Source organism: Sinohyriopsis cumingii, chromosome 9, assembly GCF_028554795.1.
Source record: "Sinohyriopsis cumingii isolate HCF-2022 chromosome 9, ASM2855479v2, whole genome shotgun sequence".
NCBI classification, from domain to species: domain Eukaryota; kingdom Metazoa; phylum Mollusca; class Bivalvia; order Unionida; family Unionidae; genus Sinohyriopsis; species Sinohyriopsis cumingii.
This window is the reverse complement of record NC_142969.1, coordinates 42,402,471-42,427,695: the sequence shown is the minus strand read 5'-3', so window position 1 is coordinate 42,427,695 and position 25,225 is coordinate 42,402,471. Positions and strand designations below refer to the sequence as shown.

Below are 25,225 nucleotides of genomic sequence, written 5' to 3'. Positions count from 1 at the left end.
TCCGGCAACATTATGATCACTGGTCAATAGAAATGACACCGCCGGTGTTATCGTACTTGTCATTCAGTGCAACTTCGAGATCCACCGACGACACAGCCTGCAACGACACCGACACTTGTAAGGTCGGAGCTTGAGGTCCGTATAAAATCTTTCCACCCATGTTTAAGTTTCCAGTGAGAGTTACGCCGGTCAACAACAATAGGGTCTGCGCTAGTTTACTCACCTGAGACCATCGTGTGGCGTTGGCATCCGGTGGTGGTTAACTCACGTCGTCGAGATTGCCGATTCTGTGACCGGTCATATTGAGATCACCCAGCATAGAATCCCCGGTGTTGTTGACTTTTTTATTCAGCTCATCCTGACTCGCAACAGAAGAGCTTCCTGATCCCATGAGGTAGCAAAGGACTTGTATGAATTATACAGAAATTGAACATCATTAATTTCGACACGAAGACGTCCACAAACGCGCACTAGCATGGTTTTAGATGCAGGATTGTTATTACATGGCTGTGGTAAAACGAATCTGCTCATGAATCTGTTCTTGAACAACCTGTTGATGTTCATTTATACGCTCAATCCTCACCAGGACAAATACAGTACGCTGCACGAGTTCAGAGATTCACTTGGAAAAGAAGTTTTCGCCCTAGCAGATCCGGATCTGATATACCACGTAGAAGAACTGGATTCGGATGCGCATAAGATCATCGTGCTCGACGATATTAAAATCGACCGCGAGAACATGAAAGGCGCTGAAACCGCATTTATCTCAATCAGTCGTACTATGATGTGTCTAAATACATCCGTCGTTAAACGGAATGCTTTGTACGGTTTTCCGGTCTCGACAACAGAAAAATCAACGCGATCGCGAGGGACCATTTCAGTGGCATTAGCGCGAAAGAATTCATCGCGTTGCTGAAACAGTACCGAAACGATATCGAAAAGGCTTTGATGAATGTTGCATGCCTGATTAGTATATCAGCAAAGTTGTGACCAGCGTTTTCTTCTAGCAGCACCATGCCGTTTGAAAAGATCACAATTTGTCGTTAGCGTCAGGACGTGTTCGAAAAGTTTATCGAGCATCGTGCGGCTTTACGTCAGAGCGTCATCGTGGACAAGATAGGTCAGCAATCGTTTCAACGAGATGTCGTTGGGGAACTCTTCAAGCCACTTTTCACTAAACTCGACGAAGAGAAAACGACATACGATGCCAAGCAAGATCAGTTGTTGGACACGCTCAGAACGACTCGACGATCACAACAAAGATTGCTGAATAAGTTAGTTTCGGAAGAAGCTGCACAAGCAAAAGCAGAAAAACCTAAAGCAAAAACAACTAGAAGAAAAGTGGAGAGTGAAGAAACTAAAGAAGTAAAAGCTACTATTGCTGAAATGATAAAGGAAGAGAAACTTATGGCAGCAAACAGATATGCGTGAAGAAGATTCCAAGGAAAGATTAAAAAAGTTGCATGAGGATGAGAAAAATAGTATTAAGTAAAAAGTTTGAAGATGATATGTGTCATGAAGCTGTGAAGAAAATTATGAGTGAAATTGGCATAATATGTAAAAAGGCAAGTAAATGCTGATAATGCTTACTTTGACATTTTATCAGCATACAGTACACAATACTTAAGGCAGAGAAATGGAGATGAGTAGAAAGTAGTTACAATGATTGAAATGTTTTATTTTCTCCAAACAATAAACAAAGATCTTCATGGCAATTTTGAATTTAGACAAAATAAGTATAGATCTTTTCCTGAACAACAGCCTCCACAGAAACAACAGAATCCTTCACAGAAACAGCAGCCTGCACAAAATGATTGACAGGTCTGTTTAGTGGATTTACTTCACGGATTTTGAGCAAACGAGAGAGGATCAATCTGAAACAGAAGGAAATGTAGTTTCTATCACCCGCGGTGGAAATGGAATCCGTGGCGGTGGCGGCATCCGATGCTACAAAAATCCAGCCGAGATCGTCTAGCGGTTAAAATTACTGATCGCCTACAAACAAGCGGGAATTTTAGTCATGGAGATAGTTAACGAGATCGTAGATATCCTCATTCATCTTATGGTCAGCAAACTTGTGACGTCGGGTCAGCATCAGATTTTATACGAGGACTGGTTTTAACTGAAATCCACGTTAGTCACATATATAAATAATGACTCAGCGATATCACGCTGTTGTTCGATTCACGTTCGATCACTCAATTATTCCACGCTGAGAACCAGAATCACGCTCTCTGGAGGTTATCGCGTGTGATTTGCTTTTTCCAATTCGATCGGATCCATCCTTGGATTTAGCGCAGATACTATTTTAAACGTCAGTGGAGTGCACAAGGGAGATCTCGCCGTCAATATCACCGACTTGAACAGCCTACTTACCAGGAGGCGCTCACCAGTTATTATGTAGTTTTGAGAGAGTTACGTATTTAAGGTGAAGTTGTCCGTATTTGAAACATGCACAGTGGAGAGAATGTTGGCATACCTCTATGCTACTTTGATGTAATGTGACTGACATTTCTTTTGATATTGTAATTATGGAAATTGTACATGATATAAGCACACTGGTAACTAAAATTACTGCTTCCTTATTTTAAAACAATTAGCCTGAATTAGTCTAAAGTACACTATCTTTAGCACCTATTAAAATAGGGAAAATGAATTTTTCCCACGTAGACAATACCAGCTTCTAAAAGTGTAATGGATGAATTACTACATATATAAAATGTGAAAAGAGTTATCGGTTCTTTTTTTACAATTTACCTCTGAAATCCAGGAAGTGAAAATGACCAAGTGAAGCTAGCAGTTGCCTGAAAGGTGCACATCTGGAGCAAGGCCAAGCTGTATACTCTATAACTCATATTACACCCATAAATTATACACCAAAATAAAGGGAATTAAAGGTTCTTTGAACAGTACCTAAGCTGCACAAGGTCTTTTCTAAATAACCAGTATAATCAGTAAGGAAACCCGGGGAAATTCTTTCTCTTTAAAATTCTAACCCTATGCAAAATACGAAACTGTAAAACACCACCTCAACTTCCCAATCCTGCAGGAATCGTAATCGTCGGTCGGTTCTGCCTCCACCGTGATTTATTCCACGATGATCAACGTCCCACCTGGGTCGCTCATGCAAATTCCTCGCAATCCCTTCCTTTACTATCCCATCCTGAACACTTATACGATCTCGGAAATTAACATGTGGCTCAGCGATCAGTCCGAAAACTCCGTCGATAATAACAGTGAGAGAATCGCATCTGCAAGTACGACGAAAAGCCGTAAAGGGACGTAAAGTAGCACGGCGTCAGAAGACTTCTCATACTGGCATAAAAGCGTTTTAGTCGTAACAAAAACAAACGTTCACAGATAAAATGAGACGAACACGCGTACATCGGCGTAAAATCGTGGGTGGATTTTTATCTACGCTGTTTTCGTCGGTGCGAGCAACCTTCTAGTTATTTCAGCGAAATCAGCTCCAATTTCCCTCAAAGCCGCTGCAGCTGGAGCCACCTGATCGGCCTCTGCAGCTGCAACTGCCGTGGACAAAACCTAGCCAGCAAAATCAGGTCGGTGACAAAGTCGGCTTCGGCGACCACAGCAACATTGGCATCAGAGACAATGTCTGCAGCATCACAGTTGCAGAAAATGCAATTTCCCCATCTTTCAAAGCAGGCAAAACAGGCCCTTAAGAAAACTGTGTTTCAGCGCAAGATCGGAAAAGATTTTACCGGATCTTGAGAGTAAGGTCAGCGGTATGCAAAGCACACTGAAACGACCTCTCTTGCAGCCATCATATCCAGTTATTGATTAAAAAGATTGTCGTAAAAACAAAAAACAAAATAATGAATTAATTTAATAATCGCATGAATTGTATCAGTTTAATTTTGTAACACCGTTATAACATAGCGACATCATGTATTCGAGGTTTACTCCTGATTACCTTAGGTTGAACTATGACATCCCCATCGATGATTCGATTACCGAGTATGAGTTCGTCGAATAGCAGGACAAGAATATTACCAATCTGAACGCGAGCACGCATCGAAACAAAGAGACCCGTGACGAAGAGGTGTACCTGCTTCCACATAAATCATTTCTGGAAGTTCGCGGTAAATTACAACCTGTGGGAGGAGGTGACTATGTCGCAGAAACACAAGTCACGGTGGAAAACAACGGATGGTGTTATTCAAGTCGGCGCAATACCAACTGAACACTCAGACAACTCAGAACTCCACGATGTGGTTGTTCAGAGATACAGCTACAAGAGCTGCCGTGAGTAACATAATTCCCCACCCACACTCAGATGCTTTCAGTGGCTGCCCTGGTTAACGCTGATGCACTGATCGGAGGAAATTTCAGAACCAATTTTGCTTTTGCACATAATGCTGCCTACAACACAGGATTCTCAGCACGACGCGCTCTTACCGATGCCAGTCACAAGATTTGCATGATGCTTTTCCTGAGCAGCATATTCGGAGTGTGCAGGGATAGCCGAACGGTATTCAGAGGCGTCAAGCACACACTGGTGCTGAAAAGAGATTCACCCATCCAATATATGCACATGTCAATAGTTCCAGTCGATGGACAATTCACCATGACGCGGCTGTCTCTGTGGATTGCCAAAATCACTCCATCGATGGCTCACATGCTCGAACTGGAATCGACGGCCACATTCACCCAAAAATATTACTTCGAGCAACACCGCATTTACACGCAACGATTTTCTGCTGATAAATTGACCACATCGTGGAGAGCAGACACCAATCCAGGCAGTGAACTTCCCAGGCACGTCTTCGTGGTGTTTCGACTGTCAGCAGGACGAGAAACCAAACCGGAAACTAACGCATGCTTGACAGTCTGGGGCTGTCTCGCATTCACGTCCGCATCAAATCTAGACAATATCCAGAGCGAGACCTCGTGTGCAATTTCGCCGTTAGAACTCGAAATTATTCTCGCGCGTATACGATGCTGATGGAAGTCACAAAGAAGTACAAGGACGTGGACACAGGCACGCAGATATCGATAGGAGATTTCGCCGACTTGTATCCCATTTTCCATTTCGATCTGTCCAAATATTCCGATCGTCTCAATGATTCTCCCTCCGACATCTAGATCCAGTGGACCATCACCAATTATGCTAATACAGATTACGTGTGCTACGTTCTGGTGAAGTCAAACCGATTGTTGACGTTGGATGTGCTCAATCGCCAAATGAATATCATCGGATAACAACAAAGTGGTTTTATAGACGATGTGTCATTATTATTTTGCCAAAGCCGAAGAAAAATATGTCTAAACATGAGAGAACCACGTGCGATGGCGGTTCCATTGCCATCGCGATCATTCCCTTCGTGAAGACCATGGTGCCAAAACTGTTTCATCGGTTCTTGCTCAGCTGGGACTTCTCTCAGCGAATGACGCTATCACCAGAGCTACACTAAAAGCGGTGATGGGAAACAGAGTTTTCAGAAATGGAGTTGCCCGCCAAAAGAAACGTGCTATCGTGACATCGTCGACTGTTTATCGAAATAAACCAGTCAAAAGAAAAAAAAAGCATTTAATATAAACCATGTCGTACTTCCCAGTAGATTTAACGCTGTCATCGCAGCAAAAGAAAAGTATATCTGTGGCAGCTACTCACAAAGGACCTCTATCGATCAGGCTTAAAGCGTCGACGTTCACAGGACCTGACAGAGTCGTGTTGACTCATCGTCAAGCCACCTCGGTCGCCAAACATGCCTCAGAACGAAAAGGAATTGTTCTGAATTTTTCGGCATCGCAGCTGTCCAGACAAGAAAGATTCATCGGGCCACTGTTAGCAGGCATCGCTCGAACGTTACTGCGAGGATTACTCGGCATCGGTCGAGGACTCCAACTTCCTGGAACCACGCGCATTAAAGGTATTTCCAGCAAAGGCATGATAAAAAAACAAGGTTTCAAAGCGAGAAACACAGTTTCCTGAAACAAAGTTTACTCCGCTGTCCAACATTGACCTCGAAAAAGAATTAGTACCCAACGTTGAAAATGTCAGAGGTGTCTTTACTTAGGATCAGCTTCCTGCACTCATAACACCAGACGTTTGCTGCGTGATTAACCTGAACAATTATTACGATGGACATGGGCTCATTGGGTCGCCGTGTTCAAAGATCCATGTTGCAGCGAAGTCGAGTATTTCGATTCTTTTGTTTTACCTCCTCCCGATGAAGTTGTATGCTACATCCATCAACCGCACAAAGGCTGCGTGTACAACTCGTTACAGCTTCAGGACGTCAACGATAGCACGTGTGCATGGTACTGTATCGATTACATTCAATGCAGGTACGGAAGAAACAACCTTTCGAAGTGATTTAATCATTGACCAAGCGGGGTTGCGGACAGTCTAAAATAATATCAGCTAGAACATAACATGGTCAACATGAACTCGTGGTGCCTTAAGTGCAAAACCAAAACTGAGAGTATCGACCCCGTCGAGGTTTCACGAAATATCATCGCCTCATGAACAAATATAGGTGTGCCGTATGTGGTTCCAAAAAATCTTACATCGTCACAGGTAAGGTCACGACATCGCTGTCACCGGTGGTGGAAACAACTAAAATGTATCATTGTAGGCACTGCGACCTCGTTAAGAACTGCGAAGACCTTTGCGTAGAACGAAATCTGTGCGTGGGAAACTGTAAATGATGTGGACACCGGCAATTTCTAGGTGGCGCCGTGGACGTCCATGCGCTGATCTGAAAATTTCCAAAACTCCACAGCGGATTTACATTCCGAAACATAAATACACCAGACCGTGGAATCCTTTAGAATAACAACTGGATGAAAAACAATCATCCGCTGCCATATCAAGAGCCCTACAACGCGTAGATGCCACCGCGATGCAACATGATATATGTTACAGAGATCATCCCGATGACATCAGAGAATGTGTCGACCGAGCTCTTGTGCGTGCTATCATAGGCACTAAACATACGTTTGGCATAGGTATGCCAGCAAAACTTCAGTAGGAGATCTTTCAGTGATGAAGACGCATGCGCTCACAGAAGAACTTCATAAACAAGCGTGTAAACATCATTTTCCACGACGCAGAATCATCGTGGTCACGGCAGACAATATATGGTTGGCAGATCTCGTCGACATGAGAGCTTACAGCGCGTACAACTATCATTTCAAATATCTCATAACGGTCATCGATATGTTCAGTAAATATGCATGTGTAGTTCCTCTCTAAAACAAGAAATACGTTCAATCGTGGTTGCCATTGATAGCATTTTGAAGGATACTTCATGCAGGCCTAATAATTTTATAACAAAACAGTTTCAGATTGGCTTAAACAAAATAGCATTGACCTGCACAGCACACACAATCTAGTCAAAGCAGTCGTCGTCAAACGGTTTAACAGAACTCTAAAAATCGTATGTTGAAGAGATTTACGAGCCATAATAACCGCCGATACTTGGATGTTCTGCCAGAAATCGTTGACCAGTACAATCACACATGGCACCGAAGCATCAAAATGACGCCCACGGAAGCATCTTCGCTTTATAAAAAAAACCAACAGGTCACAGATGCCTTATATGTTAGATCCAAATTTAAAGTAGGTGATCACGTCAGAATCAGTAGACAAAAAAATTAACCTTCGAAAAGGGATACACTCCTAATTGGACCGAAGAAGTCTTCGTCGTCGATCCCGTTCAAAGTAAACCCATTTCAGTCACGTACTTGCTTAAAGATTCCTCAGGAGAGCACATCCAAGGTTCTTTTTACGAACAGGAACCAGCCAGAATGTCTTCAGGATAGAAAAAGTTATCTCCACCAAAGGCCATGGCCAACACGGAAGATCCATCTTCGCTGTATTACAAGCTCATCTCTAATACATCACGTAACAATACAACAAAGAGTGAGCCACAACCCCCACCACACAGCAGCGCTGACCATTAGGGGGCATCACTCACTTTGGGCACGCAGGGAACAAAGTGAGCCAACTCCCCATCCACATCAGCTCCAAAGCAAGTGAGCCAGAACACCCATTTTATTATACTACATAGGTATTTACATAAACACGGACCAGCTATTGAAAATTGCTTATTTATGAATCCGTAATAGTTGTGTGCTCCCCTTGTCTCGATCATGTTGGAAGATTGTTCAGATTTGATCCGCTTGATTGGATGCGGTGGCTTGCTGCAGCATCCAATGAAATTCACAAACCCGAGGTACATAAATATTGCTCGATCCGTTGTAGTTACGGTTAACATAAAGGAACCTTAGCTAGCGAAGATGATTTGTTCTATAGTGATCAATAATGTGGCATAAATGATGCTTATCATATATCTTTCACAAAAGTCACAGCTGATTATGAATTTATTAATATTTATTTGCTTATGCCACTTTGATTTCTAATTATTCGAAGATTTAGCCAATTTCATCTAAATTAGTTTGATTTTCATTTAAATTGTTCATTGCGTTTCAACATTATATGAAATGGGCCATTGGTTTGACAGTCTATCTAGAGGCTATGCTAAAAGTATTACTTAAAATATGATTGAGCTTTGCAACGCGCGAATATATGTTTTAATAGTACTTACGTCAATAATTACTCGCCCGTTCTCCTGGCAGCATCCATGCGTCTGTATTAGAACAATTACGAAACATGTATATCTGCGAGAAAGAACGCAGTTGTCAAGAATGTGACAATCTTTCAAAATTCATTTGTGATAAAAGATGCAAGACAAACGTGCGTGAAAAACATTGCGTTCCTGTTATTCGTGATTGGATATAAATTCCTGATTAAACGTCTGAATGAGAATTGTTAATCCGTCATAAACCTTTATGAAAACTGCCTGCATTCGTAAATAAATGATAGAAAAGGCTTAGGACACTTTTACCGACAAACTTGTTGATAGTTTTAATCAGAGCAAGTTTTGTTGTGCTGGAAGAAAGTGATGGAGTTATACTATGTTAACAGTACTGAATGCTCTGCTCCGAGTTAATGATCCAAAGTTTATCGGTGGCTCAAGATGATGTGTTTGGGTTATGTGAATTTGAGTCATCGAGACTGTGTATTGAGTAGATTGTAATAAGAAATGATACCCTTTAGACAAGTTAGTTATACAGTATACTTTTTTCAGGATAGTGGAAATTACGACAGTTTCTCCCTTTGGTTTCGTAAAGTCTGCTTTAGAAGAGTATCCCGACGTACCCGGATCTTGGTATATCAACATGACCTGGACGCCTTCTGCTTCCGCCTCCAACGCCATGCACATTCTTTGTTTTACTGCTACAGATGAAATGAAGTAAAATATACATTTATATATAGTATCATTTTTCCCTTTTAAGATACGAGATTTATTAAATATTCCTGAACTCGGTAATATTACCTGTATATGCATTTGAATGCGCCAGATTTTAAACATTTCTTACCTGAATCTTGAAGGTTAGTACCTAGATCTTTATCAGGCTTCATATATAATCATTGGAAAATTGCCGGTAAAACTTTGTTTCAAAAAATTGTCTTTTTATTAGAAGTATATTGTGTTAATGAAGTTATATGCATACAATTTTTAATATAGACGTTTTAGCATGTTGTTTTGATTATATATAACAAAAACCAAATAGACAAAATATGAAGATGTTTTTGTGTACATTTAAATAACACATCTACTTTATATGCGAGACACGGTATTTCAGTTGCTAGACCACTAGACTCGTAGTCCCGGTCTGTTTCCATGGTGTCTCCTTGAGAAAGGAAATTAGTTCTAAATAATTCGGCATGATACAGCTAATGCTGTGTTAATAATACCGTTGAAACCAATAAAAAGCCACATCAGAAATTGTATTTATATCACCTTTGCGGAAATGAAACACGACTAAGAAATATTTGCTCTTTATGAATCAATTACCTTCAAATCTTATACTGAACGAAGATCTTTTTGCATTTTCAGGCTGACTAGTGAACAACGATGCATAAATCTAATCGTTTCTCCAAGTAAGTTTTTACATACATACATACATACATACATACATACATACATACATACATTCATACATACATACATATATTTCATAAGATCTGAAAAAAAATTACAAATCATTCAAGAATGGTTGATACGTTAATTACGACCAGTTCGTTTGTTTTTCTTTTTAATATATCACTGTGACGATTTATTTTCTCACATATGCTTGTCATTTGTTTTCTTGTTTCGAAACAGCCCCCCAAAAGCCTGTTAATTAGTGTCACTTCTGAACTTTGAACAATCAACCACTGCCTATAGTAACTCATGATTCATCTAATTTTTTTATATTTAGGGATAATTTACAATAGTATTCTAATTGGCACTCCTTGGCAGCACATTCACGTTGGTGCTTTTAACATATCGTGTTCATAGCTAGACGTTTGCAGTTGTATTGTTGAATTTTTTATTATTCCAGATATCGAATTTAACGGATCGAATGGTAAGATAAAATGCTTCTTTATCATTCTAAACGGATAAATAAAAAGGATGATTATTATTGGCAAACAGCATTACTTGACATATTCTTTCTGGTACAAGCTTTAGCGAAAAGAAACGTATGATCACTACGAGAGAGAGAGAGAGAGAGAGAGAGAACAAATATACACGATCCAGAGCGCAAAGTGCCAGATGGATGCGTGAAGACATGAAATTACTTTTTAAATATGGAGCAATGATGTTATTTTAATTTTTAATTCGTTCCCTTCTGAGATTCGAACCCAGGTGTGTGTGTGTGTGTGTGTGTGTGTAATGCATATGGTACATTTCTCTCAGATTGTATATAAATATATTCTTTCAAATTCGAAAATAAAATATTTATGCACAATATTTTTCAGGACTCCAGTTTCAGTACGGACCGTTATTCAAAGATAGCATGATGAGAGTCCATAATGAAAAATGTTTACTCGTATCAAAAGAATACGAATTCCCCATGTTTCGTTCGGTCCATTCTAAGATATATGTAAGTGCATGATATTGCTTCTGCTTTACAAGAGAAATTTTCTTTCTTATTACTAAATCCTTATTCCCAGTAATATACATTTTCTTCAGTTTTCTTAAATCAATTTTACGTTTTGTTTCCAAATCAGTGAGCATCACTCATTGTTTGGACTTTAATTGATCATGCGAAGTAAAATGGGCTGAGAAAATATTTCCCCTAGAAATGTGGACTTCACCGTGTTAACCAATCACGATCTAATTTAATAGCCTAAGTTATTTTATACACAATGTTTTAAACAATGGGAATTGGCGTATGAAAGCTATTAAATACTTTTGAGAAATAAGTGTGTGTCTAGAAATTAGAACATTGAGGCAAGTCTTTCCGTTTTTATTTCTGCATGCTGATCAAAGTCAAAAGTTATCCATGACTTGACAAAATATTCTTAGTGGTTTTCATTTTGGGGTTAAAATGAAGACTACTGACTTAACACAAAGAACTGATGTAATTAAGATAGTATAAATCAATGAGGTATAACGTCAGGGTGACTCAAAACCAAAAACGTTTTTTTTTTTTTTACTATAACTTTGTCAATTTACGCTAACCAAATGCTATGGATGGCTTGCAACTGAAGCAGGAATTTCAAAGCTGTGGTACGAGGAGTGATGGTCAAGGTTATGTTGCATACGATAATGAAGAAAACTTGTTTTGTAAATTATTTTTTATTTACAAAAGATATACTTGTATTAAACTTAGTATATGCATTGCATGTATGACATTAAAACGTATTCAAAATATACTAGGTTTAATCGCAAAGGTTGAGTTTAAACCAATCTAAACCAGAAGAAATATTGGCTTCAACATTAAATGTCGTTCAAAATAAGTTCCGCGTGAAAGACAGGAACCTTTAGACTTGACGCTTAAAGACTTAAAGGTCGAAGTCAAAGTTACTGTGATGCATGCGTTTTAGAGAAGGAAATGACTAGTGATTTTGGACCAAAGCAGTCCAATGTCATGGTTACAGTCACCCATAAGAAGTAAAGGGATTTCTTCACGATACCGGTATTGTCTATCTACTACAACATTTAAAAACAATACCAGGTTTTTGTTTGTAGAAGCATTTAGTTCACATTTGGCACCATATCTTCATAATAATGAACATAATGATCGCACGTTTCCTTCGTACCACTTAGATGACATTTAACAAGATTAAATTGGTTCCTACTTTTCAAATAGGTTTGTGTCACTGGTATTGTGACATTTGACGAGGCTTTTGAATCCCCTGGTACTGTTAACGGCTATGATCTGAAAGGAAGGGCCATACTGGCCCCATATTTTACCGATATCGATAAAGAGAGCTTGCATTATGAAGGAAATGTGTACTACCACGTCTACAACGTGTTAAAGGAAGATATCAAGGATGTACCAAACATACAAACTGCTGAAGACATTATACGCAAAATTCATCGAGATGTTGAAAATTTCAAAACCCATTTCGCTTTGTTTGTCACGTGGCATCAAGTTCTCCCATCAACGGCAAGCAATCGACAGAATGAGGTATGAATGATTCCAACGTTTTAAATCTAAAATGTTCTTAAAGCGATTACAGAGCCCTTCAACGCAGGTGTACAAACATAACTAGCAGAATACGACCAAAATAAATAATCTTCGTCATCGCTACAGTCTCATTAAACTAAGAAAAAATATAATACAAAATATCAACTTTTCCATTAGGACGCAAAATATTAATACAATCAAGGTTTCCAAGTACATACAGTAGCATGTATTAGAATATAACGAGGTACATCTAGTTGCTATAGCTTGTTACTGTACCCTACTAGATATAAATACGCTGTCAATGTCCTCCGTATAAATGTTAATAGAATCAAATTATAAAATAGTAAAAATAGTAAAATACCTTCGACTCTTTTTGCAGTTATTTTGAGATTTATATGAGATATTATATTATTTTTATTGTAAAATATTCGATTATTATTGAATCCGATCTTGTCAAAGAATCTGATTTATTTAATTCGAGTTTAGATTCAAATAATAATGCGATATAAAACACGTTTTATCATTAATTAGTTAAAAGGCTATAATTATTTTCTATCTTATCTATATTAACCAAATCTTGTAATGTTACATAATCACCTGTTATACATACTTATAAATGTTATCTTTTCAGAACATGAACTTTCAACTTGCTTTGATAACGGACGGCGTAAATACGTTTGCTTTTTACGTCTACATGAAAGATCACATGAAATTTCGAGGCGAAGAAGTGTACATTGGATTTTCAGCTAAAGACGGTCAAAAATATATTGACTATCGGTCATTTACTTCAGCTGTTCGTAGCATTGATACAAAAGCAAAATCATACGGTGAGTCTATGTTTAAATGGGTATATATACTACGCTGATTAAAGGGAAAGAAACATCAATCAAAAGGAAACAAAACGAAGAGTATACGAATCGGTGGTATTAAAGTAAGCAATAGAAAAGAGCGAAAACTAACAAGTTGTGAAAAATTCAACAAATAATTTACTTCCCTAGAATACAAAGTAATTTATTTTAAATTATTGTATTGCAAATTAAATCCCAAATAATCCAAAAAGTTCATCACCAGTCTTAATGAATAAGTTGTAGCTAAATTCCAGTGGTGTTCGAACCTAGATCCATCACTGAAGGCGTTGTTGTGTCTGAGGTCTCGAATGTATTAATGTACCCACAGTCTGAAGTGTGATGATGTGCCAGCAGTCTTTTGATGAATCACAAAGATATATTCCAAGATATTCGTGTTTGTAATTACTATAATTCGAGTTAACGCTTCTATCCAAGAATATTAATTAGCACTTCATAATTCCAGAGAAAAAAATCTCAATAAATAATTCCAGCCCAAATCAAATACTGAACACAACAAATGAGTCTGCGACACAGATGAGTAATTTCTAGATAAACACGATTATGAAACCCTCTGCCTAACCTAGGTCACAATTAGCATTATATATATATATATATACGATTTATTAACAAATAGAGATAAACAGTTTTAGTAATATTAGTATTATGTATAATACACGCTTATTAGAAGAAAAGAAAATAAATTACCAAAAAAAAAAAAAAAAAAAAATTACTAAGATAAATGTAATCAACATATATACTAGTATAATCTTTATAGCTGTTAAAGTGGTTATCAGAACTCAATTTATTTAATAAAAATATGATAAAAATATGGTGTGCATTACGGTTACTATCAAGTATTTTATAAATAATTAATCAAGTATTTTATAAATAATTAATCATATTATATTGATAATTAATTAAAAATTCAATTTCATTTTTTAAAGAATTAGTAAACTTATTTTTATGTTATTAGATTATACTTTTACCAATTAAGATTTTCTGCAAAGTAAAATAATATGAAATATTCATATCTAATTGTAAACAGGGGACATAATTCAGAAAAAAAAAAAAAAAAAAAAAAAAAATAAAAATTAATAAAAAATTACTAAATGTCATATAGTGTTTTTGAATTTAGACCTTTTGGATATACCGTGTTAAGACGGTGAATCCAATAGGTTTCCTTTAGTAGACGTTCCATTTCAGAATCAGCTTTAACAATAGGTTGGAAGGAGAAATCTTGCAATGTATGGGAATTTTTGTTAAAATGTGCGGCAACATGAGATGAAAATGGTTGATCGATATAATTTTTTATATCTGATCTATGTTGGTTCATACGTTTAGATATTTGTTGACTGGTTTGTCCAACATATTGGATGCCACATTTTTTGCACGTTATCAAATAAATAACATTTGATGTTGCACAATTAATGTCACAACGCATATTAAAAGTTTCTTTCGTATTATTACTATTGAAAGAAGTATTTTCATTAATAAATGAACAGTGTGAACATCTAGGTCTATTACATTTAGTTGATGATCCTATTTTATATGATGGTTTTTCTAATTTGGAATTAGTTAGGAAATCTTTCAGATTTTTAGTCCTTTTATAAGCAAGTGTGGGTTTGCTTTCGTGTAGCGATTTAACACTTGTTTTACATGATAAGTTTAATAAATCCCAATATTTATTGATAATCTTACCTATATTAGGCAAACTTGGATTATATTCAATAACAAAAGGAATGATATCTTCATTTCTATTTTTGATTTTGTATTGTAAAGATTCAAGCTGTGTAAGAGAAGATACCTTTTGGAAAGCAGTATTAATGATGTCAATAGGGTAATTTCTATTTAAAAAATGCTGACCTAGCTCTGTCAAGGATGATTTAAAAACAGCATCATCCGAAATAATTCTTCTGTATCTTTTTGCTTGACTATATGGTATCCCATTTTTACATGATTTAGGATGGCATGAAGAATATTCAACATACTGATGAATATTCGTGTTTTTAACATGAACCATGGTAGTAATTTCATTATTTTCATTTTTCATGACATCAACGTCCAAGAATGAAACTTTAGTTTTAGAGACATTGAATGTAAATTTTATTGTTGGATGTAATTTGTTTAAACTGTCTATAAAGTAATAAAGGTCTTCTAATGAATAACTCCAAATCATAAAAATATCGTCTAAAAACCTTAACCATACATCCGGTTTTAAGAGGCATTTATTTAGAAAATCATTTTCTAATTTTCCCATAAATAAAGATGCATAAGCAGGTGCCATAGGACTACCCATTGCTGTTCCCATTTTTTGGAGATAGTTTGTATTACCAAATTGAAAAAAGTTATTTTCGAGCACAAGTTTTATCAAATCACAAATATGTTCTTTGGATAGTTTATACGTAAATTCGTTATCTTCAAGATAATATTTACACGCTTCGACACCATCATTGTGTGGTATATTCGTGTAGAGTGAAACCACATCAAGTGTAACAAGGAATGAATTTTCCGTTAGTTTCGGTAAAGATTTCAATTTGGTAATGAAATCAAAAGTATCTTTGACGTATGAAGGTAGTGATTTCATTAGTGGTTGTAAAATGTGATCAATATATTGCGATATATTATTTGTAACTGAGTTGTATGTAGAAATAATGGGTCTACCTGGATATCCTAAAGGTAGTGACTTATCAACAGCTTTATGTATTTTTGGTAAAATATAAAACTGAGGTGTGCGTATTTTATTTGGGAAGATATCTAGTTCATCATATATAGAACAGTTGTGTACAGAGATTAAATTAATACATTGGCTTATTTTTTCTTTCGTTTCTTCAGAAGAAATATAGGAAAGTTTTGTGTAATATTCTTCATCATTTAATTGTCTTTCCACTTCTTTAATATAATCCTCCTTATTCATAATTACTATGGTGCTAGACTTATCCGCTTTTTTAATAATAATGCTTTCATCTTGCGATAAGCTACGTAAAGAATTTAATTCTTCTTTAGATATGTTTGTAAAAAGTTTTCTTTTAGGACTGCTATTTAAAATTTCTTGTTTAGTTGCTTCAATATAAAAATCGAGATAAATATCACGTCCACTAGAAGGTGTAAATGTTGATTCTTTTTTATTGTAAAAGGGCTTATTTTGTAGATGGAAACTATTTTCATACTGTGAAGATGTACATGATTGTGAGAAAAATTCTTTTAATTTTAACGATCTTGTGTATTTAAAAAATGCTTCTGCTAAATTAATATTATCATGCACTTTGGTTCTAGGACAATATGATAATCCCTTACCTAGAAGAATGTAATCACTATTAGTTAGAATTCAGTCTGATGAAGCATTAAAGCGAAACCGGTCACACATTCTACGTGTTGGTGTTGTTTATTTTATAATTTATTTTATAATTTATATATATATATATATATATATATATATATATATATATATATATATATATATATATATATATATATATATATATATATATATATATATATATATATATATATATATATATATATATATAAACTATTACCTAATGAAAACCTCCATTCTAGAATATTTTGTTACTAGATTTGTAATAAAGAACATGGTTAATATTATGTAGGCTAGGTACTTTTTTATGGAGCACATCTAATAACCATGACCCAAACCCAAATAAATATGTTTACTTCTGTTAATAATTACCTAATATTTTACCCACACTCATAGAGAAAATATTAGCTATATATTATTTGTTTGCAAAAATAAAAGTTATTGGTCAGGTACAACATGAACTTGATTTTGGACAAGGTCAAGAACAAAATACAATTATAACTTATAATCATGTAGAAAAAGAAACAAATACAAGTTAAATATATGTAAAAGAAGACCATGACACGTTCAAATCAAATCTCTTGCCGCTGTCTGAGACTCAGTAGTGGGGGATCATTTCATAGAACTATATGCATGAATTTGATACTTGATTTTAATTTTCCGTTGAAATTAATACTATTTTTCTTTGTTAATGTAACTGTTCATAATGACAGAAAACTATTGGTTTCAAATTTGCTGTTACTGTTATTAGCTAAAGGGAAATAGCTAAACTTTCTTAAGTCTATGCTTGTTGCCTCTAATTAACAAATGATCCATTAGGCAATATGGTGATTGTCATGACAAAGAACGGATAACAAAAAGTACATACATGACATTACGCCAACAATAATGTTTCTGAGACCTTCTGTTGGATATAATGTAGCAAAAGGGTCAGTGTTTTTAGGCAAAAAGGAATATTTTCACAATAGATTTTTGAGGGTAGAACATTTTACATATATAATAATAATAATAATAATAATAATAATAATAATAATAATAATAATAATTGTTCTCGTTAGTATTGCTACTACTATTGTTATTATTTTTATTATTATTGTTATTATTATTATTATTATTATTATTATTATTATCACTGGCATTTTTTTACCTCAGGTTACATAGGAATGCTTCACTATCGTCTAACATTTCCATCCCCTGGTCAAGAAAACTCCCGTCAAAGATGTATTAACTGGTATTTAAAGGAGAGAGAAAACAAAGCCATATATGAAAAAGCCCTTGGAAGAATGCCTCTGTGTCCATGCAATCCATCTCAGCTTAACGAGGATATGTTTTATCGCAACAATGATTGCTTCAGTCATGGTGAAGCTTTCTGTGCATACATCCTTCCAAACTGGCAGTTTGATCCAAAAGATTCTGGAAAGGTATTCTATTCACTATACTGTTTTTCTATGACTGGTTCATTTCTCACTGAAAACGTATTCACTGTTCTTTAAAATCCTAAAATAATACCTTCATAAGCAATATAACTTGATGACAAGTAAATAAAAATAACTGATTTTATGGATACGCTTCTATTCTGTATGCGTTTATCAACAACATACCCTTACCATCTACTTCAAAGTATGCCGTTATAAGAAGTGTTGGCATCTTCGCCATATTCCATTTTAGTTTAGTTCACATTGTTATATTTATCTTGTCGTCACTATAATTTCCGTTGGGGGGGGGGGTCAACAGTATCTGAGTATAAATCTTACTGTATGGAAGCAAATCAATTTCAAGATAATGAAACAGGTTTTATTATACTTTTATTATACCTTTATTACACTATTATTATACTTTTATTACACTTTTATTATACCTTTATTACACTTTTATTATACTTTATTACACTATTATTATACCTTTATTACACTTTTATTATACTTTATTACACTATTATTATACTTTTATTACACTATTATTATACTTTTATTACACTTTTATTATACTTTATTACACTATTATTATACTTTATTACACTATTATTATACCTTTATTACACTTTTATTATACTTTATTACACTATTATTATACTTTTATTACACTATTATTATACTTTTATTACACTTTTATTATACTTTATTACACTATTATTATACTTTATTACACTATTATTATACTTTTATTATTCTTTTACTAATCTGAATACGTGAAATAAAATTAGTCACATTTATAGAATACTCAGATGGACCTGTTTATTTCTTTGGATTTTGCTTTTCATTCTTCTCCTGTGCAAGGTATGTCATCCGCCTTCGGAAGTATTCTGATATAAATTTGGATCTATTCAAACTTATGCAAGGTAAACTAGAATTTCCAACTTGGGAAAGCATGGTACCAAAACGCTGATTATATACATATTCGCTCACTTTTATTTACGCATAAAGCTTAGATCATATATATATATATATATATATATATATATATATATATATATATATATATATATATATATATATATATATATATATATATATATATATATGCGCGCGTGTGTGTGTGTGTGTGTGTGTGTAAGAAAGAGAAATAGAGAAACAGAAATTATATCATTTCAGACATGCTGCTACGACAAATTTCAAAGGTACTTTCTAGGATCTGGTACTGATGCTGGAGGGTTTATAAGATACCATCCGTACAGGAATGAACTGAAACACAAGACATATGATTTAGATATGAGAAATGTTTGCTGCGTAGAAAATGATTTATGTTCCCTTTACCACAGCGTTCGGCCAATTGGAGCGTGTTATACCAAATTCCCTGCATGGCACGGTAGAATTGCTTTATTTTCTTGTCATCTATTTTGTACTTAATGTTAACATTCAATTTAACGTCATTGTAACGTAGGAGTAGCACAATTTATTCCAATCACATTGTAACAAAGATAGCTAAACTTAAAGTTGAAGACATCATGACATGTGCTCAAGTAGTTCTCAAAATTGACAAACTACTTCAAAAAGAAAAGATATTTTAAAAAATCATTTTGAACTCAAATTAACTGTAGAATCTGTAATTTTTATTCGAAAACAAAAATATAAATGAAATAACCTTTTGTCTCCCAGCACCAGCACGGGGTGACCCACATATCAAGACATTGGATGGACAGAATTATACCTTCAACGGCTGGGGAGAATTCACACTTGTTAAACTCAACTCAACATCAGAAGAATTCGAACTTCAAGCTAGAACAACAAGAGCCGTGAGGAATGATGGGAACATGAGCGATGCCACACTATTCTCAGCCTTTGCTGCTAGGGATCAGCATGGTGCAAACGTTCACGTTGAGATGAATACAGCAAAGAATGGTAATGCATGACTCTCTCTCCCTCTCTCTCTCTCTCTCCATTGTCAAATCTGCAGACATTATTGAAACGCTGCGTCTTTTGCACGATTATAGGTTTCCAATTCTTTCCTATGTATTTCCATTTTCTTTAGAAAATCTGAAATAATCAAATGTTCCTATGTCTAATTTTTCTCCTCCGTGATCAACAGACTCATTTTATCCTGTCAAGGTAGTCTAATTCTACAACGCCTAACTTGTCGCTTAGACATCTTGACATGTGAATGAAAAAAAATGACAGTACTGGCTATTTAAATAAAAAATTTTTAATGATTTTCCTCCACTGAAAATCAACTGAGTGAACCTTGCTTTTGGAATACTATTTTGTCTGTCTCCGTGGGAAACTCGGCCACGTCAAATAAAATCTGCTCTATTGATGACGTATACAAATGAATTGACTCAATACCAATTAGATATTAGGCAGATAAACATCATCTGTATTAAATGGCTAATTCACAAGTATTTAGTGATGAACCCGGGAGTGTGGCTTTTACAAAATTTGGTTTCCCATGCCTCTTTGCAAGCCTGTTTTGCAATGTCTGAAATATTGTAATATGTGACAGATGGTAGAGTTACACTGACGTTCTTTTTTAACATATAGTCCGTCGTGTCCTGAAGGTGGGAAAGAAATATGTGAATATGAAGTATGTTGAGATGATCCAAGAAATCGGCGTTAAAGGGTCCGTCCATCACCGGAAATATTTGGCTTACACGTGTTTCTTGACTACAGTTCCATTACATTTTTCCAACTATCTATCTATCTATCTATCTATCTATCTATATATATATATATATGGTCTAAGGTTGACATTGCCAGGGGTGGGAGTGGGAGACAAGCGCCCCAATCCTCCAAAATGCCCCATACGGCCTGCGTCTCTTACTGCCTCTGTCAACTAAAATCCAGCTCCTGGCCTTCGCGAGTGGCTTAGATTTGAAGCCCGGCAGACCATGTTTTCTACTAACAGGAGAAGGGGTGAAGGCGGCCCACTGGCGCCTTAAAACCAGTTGCTTCGGGTGGATGGGACTCGTAAACCTTGGATGGTAGCTCATCTAGGAGAAGGAAAACTCCGATTCCAAACTTCTGCTGCCTTGTGGCTATACCCACTCATGGGAAAGGCTAAGGGAGTAAACCCCGACAGAAAATCCGGAGATGGAGTCCCTAAGGCGGTATGACATTGACTTCAACGTCATTCCGGCAACTCCTGCGACGCCGTTGGTGCCAAGCTGTATCGGCATTCGTCGTTCCCTTGGGCACACCAGCTGCGTGGAGAGGGGGGATCTCCTGCATGGGCAACAGCTGATTCTCCATACCACCCTGCCCAGGCTTCATAGCTCCACTGGAGAGGACACTCCAGCGTCGTCGTACGGCGTCGGCACAACACGAGAAGTAGCAGTTTACCGGTTCTAAGTCAAAGCTCGATTGGCGTAGAGCTTGGCGCCAGGGGTTACTTCTGACGGTGGGAGAGATCATCAGGTCTCACTGGACAGCTACCGCCCGCCTCAAGCTGGGCAGCCCCCAGTCAGTAAGGTGCTGCCCGCCATGGCCTGCCTGCTTCACTGGGTGCGTGGAGCTTAGAGAACCATCTCGACAAGTGGGCCACAAAACTCTGCACCAGGAAAGACTAAAAGAAGAAATAAAAAGACTCCAACTCTTCGTTTTGCAACCTGGAACATCAGGACCATGTGTCCTGGATTGACCACTGACCTACAGCAGATCGACGATGCACGGAAGACTGCCGTCATTGACAGAGAACTCTCCCGACTGAACATCGACATTGCCTGCCTCCAGGAGACCCGACTGGCTGACAGCGGCACCATCAGGGAAGCCAATTACACATTCTTTTGGCAGGGGAAGCCCTTGGATGAACCTAGGCAGCATGGTGTAGGCTTTGCCGTCAAGAACACGCTAATCGCCTTCATTGAACCTCCATCATCAGGTACTGAGAGAATCCTTGCCCTCCGGCTGTCAACATCCTTAGGCCCGGTCAACATCTTCAGTGTGTACGCCCCAACCCTCTACTCCACCTACGAGGAGAAAGACAAGTTTTATGAGGCTCTGGATCAGGCAATATCCAGTATCCCCAACAATGAAAGCCTTTACTTACTAGGAGACTTCAGTGCTAGAGTGGGAGCGGACCATGAAGCCTGGTCCACCTGTCTCGGCTTTTACGGAAGGGGCAAGATCAACGAGAATGGTCAGCGACTGCTGGAGATGTGCTGCTCCCACAGCCTATGTGTGACAAACACTTTCTTCAAATGCAAGGAGATCCACCAGGTGTCGTGGAGACACCCACGTTCACGCCACTGGCACCAGCTAGACCTCGTCATCACCAGGCGTGCAGAACTGGCCAGTGTCCTCCTTACCCGCAGCTACCACAGTGCCGATTGTGACACGGACCATTCCCTCGTGGCCAGCAAGGTGCGAATATTACCCAAGAAGCTGCACCACGCCAAGAAGAAGGGTCACCCACGTATCAACACCTAGTGTGCAAGCAACCCAGAGAAAACACAGCAGTTCATCAGCAAACTGAAGGAAGCCCTCACCAAAGTGACACCTGATGACACCATTGATTCCAAGTGGTCCCATATCCGTGACTCTGTGTACAAATCAGCCATCACAGCTTACGGGAAGAGGGAGCGAAAGAATGTCGACTGGTATGAGGCAAACTGGGAGGAGATGGAGCCCGTGACTGAGGCAAAGAGGAAAGCCCTTCTGGCATACAAGGCTGCACCTAGCCCCAGAACACTACAAGCCCTCAGGATTGCAAGGAATAACGCCCAGAAGACCGCCCGCCGCTGTGCCAACACCTACTGGCTGAACCTTTGCAACAGTATACAGACAGCTGCTGACACCGGGGATACAAGAGGAATGTATGAGGGTATCAAAAAAGCGACAGGCCCCCCCCCCCCAGCTACAAGACCGCTCCCCTCAAGTCCAAGATTGGCGAAGTCATCACAGACCAGGGGAAACAACTGCAGCGATGGGTTGAGCACTATCTTGAGCTATATGCAACCCAAAACAATGTCACTGGAACTGCCCTGGACGCCATTCCAGACCTGCCTGTCATGGAGGAGCTAGACACACAGCCCACCCTGGAAGAGCTCGGAAAAGCCATCGATTGCCTTGCCTGTGGGAAGGCTCCTGGAAGCGACGGCATTCCGCCTGAAGTCCTCAAGAGCGGAAAACCAGCACTGCTCCAGCCCCTACACACACTCCTCTGCCTTTGCTGGGAACAGGGATACATCCCACAGGACATGCGTGATGCCAACATCGTCACTTTGTACAAAAACAAAGGAGACCGTAGCGACTGCAACAACTATCGGGGCATCTCCCTCCTCAGCATCGTCGGAAAGGCCTTCGCCCGTGTTGCCTTGGCACGCTTGCAGATCCTAGCCTCCCGCGTCTACCCAGAATCCCAGTGTGGATTTCGAGCCTGCAGGTCAACTGTAGACATGATCTTCTCACTACGTCAGCTGCAGGAGAAGTGTCGCGAGCAGCGGATGCCCCTCTACATTGCCTTCATAGACCTGACGAAGGCGTTTGACATGGTTAGTCGGAGTGGACTCTTCAGACTCCTGCAGAAGATCGGCTGCCCCCCACGTCTGCTTGCTGTCATTATGTCGTTCCACGAGAACATGCACAGCACAGTGTGCTTCAATGGCGCAACATCTGAAGCATTCCCAGTCGTTAGCGGAGTCAAACAAGGCTGTGTCCTTGCACCGACGCTCTTTGCCATCTTCTTCTACATGCTTCTCCAGTACGCATTCAAGGACTGCAGCGAGGGAGTGTACATCCATACCAGGGCTGACGGCAAGCTGTTCAACATCGCCCGTCTCCGTGCTAAGACTAAAGTCACAGAGGTACTCATCCGTGAATTGCTCTTTGCTGACGATGCAGCCTTGACATCACACACGGAAGATGGACTTCAGCAGCTGGTATGATGCCTCTCGCATGCATGTAAGGAATTTGAACTGACCATCAGTTTGAAGAAAACAAATGTCATGGCACAGACACAGACTCCCCTCCCTCTGTCTCCATCGATGGGTACAATTTGGAAGTTGTCGAGAACTTCACATACCTCGGGTCTAACATCTCCAGCTCACTCTCCATTGATTCTGAGGTGGGCGGCAGGATTGCCAAGGCAGCAGCAGTGATGGCCAGACTTAACCAGAGGGTCTGGAACAACCCCAACCTCACAGAGAAGACCAAACTGCGTGTCTACCAAGCGTGCGTGCTCAGCTCACTTCTTTACAGCAGCGAAACATGGACCACCTATGCAAGACACGAGAGGAAACTCAACAGCTTCCACCTGAGATGTCTGCGGCGCATTCTGCACATCCAGTGGCAGGACAAAGTACCCAACACAGAGGTTCTAGAACGCGCCAACATGAACAGCATGTTCTCCATACTCAGCGAGAGGCGCCTTCGCTGGCTCGGCCATGTCAAGAGAATGGACCCAGGTCGCATTCCCAAGGACCTGTTGTATGGGGAGTTAGCAGAAGGTGCACGACCAACTGGACGACCACATCTGCGCTACAAAGATGTTTGCAAGAAGGATATGAAGACAGCAAACATCAATGTCAACGACTGGGAGAGCTGTGCAAACAACCGTTCCAGCTGGCGTCTAGCTGTCAGGCAGGAGTTCAAAACGCAGAGGAAAAGAGAAGAATAAAGCAAGCTGAAAAGAGAGCTAAAAAGAAGGATAAGCAAAAGCGTACTTTGGAGCTATGCCATCGTCTCTCGTAGACGGACGGATGCCAAGAAGAATATATATATATATATATATATATATATATATATATATATATATATATATATATATATATATATATATATATATATATATATATATATATATATATATATATATATGTTCATCTTTTTTCTCCATTTACTTTACATTGTCAGAATCGTGCAGTACTTTTCCATATTGCACGGCTTTACACTTCTTAAAGAAAGTATAGTGTATTAGAAACTACATTGTAAACAAACCATGTACACTCATGTAATAGACTCTTAGACGCAATGTTCACAGCAAACTTGAGAGACGCAGTATTGAAAATACAGTTCTGATCATGTAACCAGTTATTTATGAGAAATGATCGCAACTTTTTGCAAATGAAGTGGTTCAGACTATGACCAGTGCTGTCTTGGTCTATAAAAATAGCATAGAGAAGCATATGGAGGCCAAA

The 25,225-nt window shown here is 38.2% G+C and overlaps 1 protein-coding gene across 1 annotated transcript in view; it reads left to right on the top strand.

The window, feature by feature from the left end:
- LOC149791628 (uncharacterized) overlaps positions 1-25,225 on the top strand; it is a 123,685-nt gene that overhangs the window by 23,794 nt on the left and 74,666 nt on the right. The window contains exons 7-15 of the mRNA XM_089970185.1: positions 9,120-9,284; positions 9,933-9,976; positions 10,420-10,443; positions 10,838-10,962; positions 12,175-12,495; positions 13,127-13,322; positions 17,812-18,080; positions 19,251-19,464; positions 19,755-19,997. Of these exons, the coding sequence (XP_089826311.1) occupies positions 9,120-9,284; positions 9,933-9,976; positions 10,420-10,443; positions 10,838-10,962; positions 12,175-12,495; positions 13,127-13,322; positions 17,812-18,080; positions 19,251-19,464; positions 19,755-19,997 (1,601 nt within the window). The remainder of the gene's footprint in view (positions 1-9,119; positions 9,285-9,932; positions 9,977-10,419; positions 10,444-10,837; positions 10,963-12,174; positions 12,496-13,126; positions 13,323-17,811; positions 18,081-19,250; positions 19,465-19,754; positions 19,998-25,225) is intronic.